Source organism: Copadichromis virginalis, linkage group LG10 (genome assembly GCF_057382275.1).
Source record: "Copadichromis virginalis isolate Kocher_CV1m ecotype Utaka linkage group LG10, C_Virginalis_male_GT1.1, whole genome shotgun sequence".
Classification (NCBI taxonomy): domain Eukaryota; kingdom Metazoa; phylum Chordata; class Actinopteri; order Cichliformes; family Cichlidae; genus Copadichromis; species Copadichromis virginalis.
In genome coordinates, this window is record NC_140627.1 from 11,533,847 (window position 1) to 11,539,846 (window position 6,000).

At 39.9% G+C, this 6,000-nt stretch overlaps 1 protein-coding gene across 2 annotated transcripts in view; it reads left to right on the top strand.

The window, feature by feature from the left end:
* tmem164 (transmembrane protein 164) overlaps positions 1–5,386 on the top strand; it is a 28,037-nt gene extending 22,651 nt beyond the window's left edge. For both annotated transcript variants that reach the window (XM_085469802.1, XM_085469801.1), the window contains 2 exons: positions 1,170–1,270; positions 3,972–5,386. In XM_085469802.1, coding sequence (XP_085325928.1) covers positions 1,170–1,270; positions 3,972–4,178 — 308 coding nt within the window. In that variant the 3' untranslated portion in view covers positions 4,179–5,386. The remainder of the gene's footprint in view (positions 1–1,169; positions 1,271–3,971) is intronic.
* Positions 5,387–6,000: the final 614 nt, after the last annotated feature.

Below are 6,000 nucleotides of genomic sequence, written 5' to 3' on the forward strand. Positions count from 1 at the left end.
AACTAGTCTTATTTCCTTGTTGTGTGCCTCTTTTTGATTTTGCCAATCTCAGTAAACTAGTTAACATGGTTCCTAAAAATTGTTTATGCAACGTGTTGTGAATGCAGACAGATTTGAACATGAGCACAGCTCTTACTGAAGACATCTGAGCTGTTAAAACCCAGGGGTTGATAAAAGGAACTAAATGAGTGAGTCTAAAGCAGGACATCAGTGGGAGCAACGTTTATTCAACTTTATTCAAACCTTGATCTGTAAGCACAGATGACAGTTCATCTTGTTTAACTGGTAAAACTGACATCGATGCAAATTTTCAAGCTTGTAACCCAGTAATAGAATAGAAGTGCCTGATCATGTTTATTAGCAATGTAACAGTAGAGCTCAACAGATGGGGTTATTTTCTTGCCTATGCAAATCCAATTCCAGAAAAGTTGGGATGCTGTTTAGCATATAAATGAATGCAGAATGCAATGGTTTGCAGACCTCAAAGCTGTAATTTCTTCACAGTAGAACACATTTTAAATTCACACATTTTACATGTGAAAAATATTAGCTCGTTTTGACTTTGATGGCAACAACAAAAAGTGAAAATGGGCAGCGGTTCTCCATTCTGCGATAAATTGCATTTCAGATTAATGTTCCTCATCTACAGTGCATCTCTATCATCAAAAATTCAGAAAATCTGAAGAAATCTCTGTGCGCAAAGAACACAGAAAACCAATATTGGAAACCTGTGATTGTCATTCCCTCAGTGTGCATTGCATTAAAAGCAGGAATGATCCTGTCAGAGCCTAATTTCTGTCCCATTCATAAATGCAGCTTAAAGCATTAAATTGCATTACATTTACAGCATGCCAATATCTTCAGAATTAAGGTTGTACAATTAGAGCACATTTGATACGACTTCCTGGTACTTGTCCTCCGAATGCCAGCAATGAGCAAACAGGAAAAGCCAGTTTGACACCATATCCTGTTTCTTGTTTTTTCTGTGGTTCCACTTTCTCTCTATGAACTCTGCTGACGTGTTAAGGACACATAAAAGAGGAAGTGTATAGAAATAGCTTTTGGTTCTTCTCTAGTTTACATGTCGTCAAACAGGTGGCCAGGACTGGCACATATGACACATTTTGTGTGTTTGCTGTCTCTTTAACTCAAAGTGTTTCTTTTTGCAGGTGTGTACAAGCCTGAGCCTCTGGGAGATATGTGGTGGGCTGTGCTCTCTACAGGCATCCTGTTCTTCTATCACTTCACCTTCCTGCAGCTCCTTGGCCTGGTAAGATGGAGCCCTCTGCTGGACACTGTGTGCTATTTCACTATATTTTTATTACACCATCACTGCCTTAGACATAAAGTTGTGGTAAAGCTTTAAGATTTAAAAAACAAACAAACTGAAATTGTAGGTTTTTGTTTTTTAAAAAAAATAATAACATAAACCTAAAAAATAGTAGTTACACAGGTACAGAGGGAAAAAAGTATTTCAGCATTGGCCTAGACTGTTAAGGTCTAAGCTTAATGAGCAAACCCTTGTGAAAATACTAGATATTTTTGTTTAGAGTTCACAGTGTAGCTAGAGCTGTTCATCCATTCACCCATCCACTCTGTCATAGGAGGGGTTGGAGCCTGTCTCAGCTGACATTAGGCGGGGTACACCCTGAGCAGGTCAACACTATCGCAACCATTTACTCTCGTATCCAACTTAAAATGACCAACACGCATAACTTTGAACTATGGGTGAAAACCCACACGAGGAGAACTATTGGTCAATTTAAAAGTGAAGAAAATGTATATTTGGATTTCAAATTATGGCCTTTTATCTAGAGCTAAAAAACATTACACACTGCAGTTGATAAAATGGAGCTTAGTTAAGTACTCTGGATGATTTCTCATTGAGCAACATGCATACTTTTCCCCCAATATGTCCTGGATAGTTAATCATCTGCCAATTTTTGGATTGGTCTGCAGCAGGCAGCTAAACAGAGACAGCAGGTATAATCATTGTCATGTTTTTAATCCATGCATGTCTGAACTGGTCCCCACAGTGATGCACACATGTTAGGCCTGTTTCTGAACATGCGACGTGCTTATGAACACCAACAAACAACCTCTTTTTCCCATTTTACAAAGTTAATACTTAAATTTTCACATAAATAATTTACAATAAGTAAATATTAAAACCGAAAGAGCTGATTCAGATCATTTTATACCAGCTTGTACAAGCAAACTGTAGGTGCATTTCCTTTATACTACTCTTAAAAATAATAAGTGAGTAATAAAAATAAACTAAACAGGGTGTCACTGGGGTAGAAAGGGAAGAGTGAGGTTTATTTGTAATAGAAGCAGGAAAATTTGGCAGTTGTAGGCTTCTGAGCGATGAGGGCCAAACTGTGACAGCACAGGCTCAGAGCTTCATGTGGACTGTTGTCAGCATGCTGTTGGTAATACTTATCAAAATTCTTCAAGGAAGGACAACCTGTGTACCAGTTGCTGCAGATGATACAAATATCCTGTTGTATCAAATCCCAAAGGTTCTCTATTGAACTGAGATCTGGTGACTGTGGAGGCCAGTGAGTACAGTGAGCTCATTGTTGAAGAAAGCAGATTACGGGGTACGCTGTGATTATAGAAGGATGGACACGGTCAGCTCCCTGTTTGGCTTGTTCATGCAGGCTGTGGTGTTTGAATCGTGCTCACTTTGGTACTAAGGGGCCCCACCTGTGCCAAGAAAATATCCACACCATTACAGCACCAGCAGCCTGAACCACAGTCTGACTCTGACTCTACCATCTGAATGACACAGCAAAAATCAAGAGATCAGACCGAGCAACGTTTTTCTAATCTTCTGTCCAATTTTGCTGTGCAGTGAGAATTGTAGCTTCAGTTTCCTGTTCTTAGCTGGCAGCAGTGGTAGCCATCCGGTTAAAGGTTTGACATGCTGTGCGTTGAGAGATGCTCTGCTGAATACCTACAGTCCAGCCATTCTCCTCTGACCTCTGGCATCAATGACACATTTTCACCAGCAGAGCTGCTGCTCACTGGGTATTTTCTTCTTTTCAGACCATTCTCTGTAAACCCTAGAGATGGCTGCGTGGGAAAATTCCCAGTTGGGTCAGCAGTTAATGAAATACTCAGACCAACCAGTCTGGTGCCAACAACCACATTCAAAGCCACTTAAATCACCTTTCTTCCTCATTCTGATGCTACGTTTGAACTCAGATTGTCTCTACCATGTCTACATGCCTAAATGGTATTGAGCTGCTGCCATGTGATTGGCTGAGATATTTGCATTAATGAGCAGTTGAACGGGTGTACCTAACAAAGTGTGTGTGTGATATTGTTAGTCATAAATCCTGAGATATTAACACCTAATTATTGATGATCCACTGATGCTCCCTGTTTGGCTTGTTCACAACTTTAGAGTTTATAGTAAAAAATTATGCAGCCTGTTGCCTCCAAATTGATCTCCTATTTTGGACCAACATTCAGTTTATTTTCTGCTGGATGCAAATCAGCATTATTCCCTAACAAAGCAATTCATCAGCTTTAAGTTCCAGGGTGTTTCTGGCACAAAGAGGGCAGAGAGTAGCTGCTTGATTGAAAAATGATAGTACAGAGTAATCAATGAATTGTGATTGTAAGGCCCACAGTGCTGATGTTTGTCTTTTCTAGCATGTGCTGACTAAATGGTTGTAAAACCCCTGAAAATCTTTAGTAATTACAATGATACGACTCATTCAACAGCCGGTTAATAAGTCATGGAGGATTTCCAGGCAATGAAGTCTGACATCAGTCAATTAGGTGTCTGCTTTTTGGAGCTGAAATCTATTGGAAGAGAATGATTGTAAAGATATGTACAGCAAAGTCAACCATAATGTTTGCTTAAAAAAATTAAAATAATGAATTATCCACTGGATAAATTTGGATTCATATTGGCATCAAATTAGGTCTTACTCTGTCTCGTCTCTGCTCTCCTCCAGGCGACTGAGGTCAACTTGAATAACATGCTCTGCCCGGCTGTGTCCGATCCATTTTACGGCCCTTGGTACCGGGTTTGGGCGACGGGCCACCAGACCTTGCTGACGCTCATCCACGGGAAGCTCCTCACACTCCTCTCGCAGCACAGCGGCACCGCCTGCAGATACCTGCTGGACACACTCAGACTGCGCAGCAAGAAAGTTGACTGAATGTCCACGAAGGTGCATTCAGACCTAGCCTTTCACTCCTTTTACTCCAAATGCCTGCTTTTACAGTGTCTTTCTTTTTAAATCAACATTTTAATGCATCTTTTAAGACTTGTTTCACAGAAACAAGCGAGCATTTCAGGGCCAGTGAATCTTCGTGTCATTCTTTTAGCGTTGTAGTTGGCTTGCATGCACAAACGTACCGGGCATTTTAAAGCTGGCACTTAGAATTGTGGCGTTGGCCAGATTTTAGCCCTTGTTCGTTTTTTGTTTTTTATTTTCAGAAATATGTCAGCGAATTTGTGGCAATTACTCCAGCTGCTTCTTTTTAAGCTTTGAGGACAGAAAATAGGGGTCACCCAAATGTCACTACTGATCTCCAGCTGTTACACTTTTCTGATTGTTGTCGGGGGGGTTTTTTAAAGTTGCACTAGATCATATGTTAGCGAGTTTATTTGCTTCAAACTTGAACTTTGGAGCTGAATGAAAATCTGAGCAGTTGTAAAAGTTACTGCCTGTGTATAGCGTGAGGATTTCTGTTTGACACTCTCAGTGTTGTTACGACTGAAAGCTTTCTGGCGTTCTTCTGTTCCCACTTGACTCCACGGCTGTGCGGGTTATGAAAGCATCGCCGTGGAGGTTTCTTTTGCCTTTCTGTCTCCAACTTGTTCAGATCATTCCAGTTGTGATAATCAGGGGACAGACTGCGACTCAAAGCAGTGAAAGAGGATCCAGAAATCTACAGTGGGATGTTAATATTATCTCTGTGAAGGAGTTTTTTTGTTTATTAGTCTTTGTTTTATTGTGCCGTTAGACCATAATAAGTGAGGTATAATCTCGAGTGGGAGGAATTCGGTGTTTCCCAAGATAAAGTGTCTTTCTGGGTTGGATTAATGTATCTTACAAAACATCCATTCTCTCCACCGCAACTGTAACGAGCCACACTCCAGTTTGTATTTTAAGAAATGCATCTGATGTTCTGCATCAGGTCACTGTGGGTCATTTATTCATGGCCCGTTTGAAAGGAAGTATTAACTGATAAGTTAGAAGATGTCAGTCATGGTATGTATCATTTCAAATATGAGGGATGTGTGTGTATATTACTGTAGCATATTCTAAACTTCACTGCAAAGAAGGGATAAGAGGAACTTTTGTATTTCTATCAGTTTGAGTGTATGTGCTGTATTGAAAATAAAGGTGATTGTAGCTCATCACAGTTCTCCTTGTGTGTATGTTTAAGCGTGTATTTTTTGCCTTTTAACCATGTTGCTTGCGTTAGTATTAAATCTGACTTTATTCTGCTGACGACCAACAGATATTACCACTTTGTGTCTCCGTTAATACCGTGATCATGAATTGGAGCTCGCCAAATAGACTGGCATTGTGGGAAATGTGCATATTGTTACAAAGAGCTGAGAAGATTAAGAGGATTTGCCATGCAGCCAGCATGGAAGTAAAAAGGTATCTAAGCTCTACACTGCAGAAAATGCCCTGCTTCAAACAATATAAATTATAATTCAGGATTTCACACCACAGCGCTCATGCTGATAATGAGGTCCATAGTTTTTTGTGGGGTTTTTTGGAACTGTAATACATATTTTTAAAGTTTTTCCTCTGTGCACTGTCACAGTGGATTTTAAATCAAGTGTAATGAAAATAGAGACTTTTAGCTTTAATTTAAGGTTGGCTAAAACAAAATTTGCATCAGTTTTTTAGGAATTTTTGCAGAACTAACTGTGCAGACTCTTTTTGTCTGCCACATTCTAATCTGACTTTATATTGGAGCGGTTTACACCGTGTTTTCACATTTATGGGGCAGGACGGT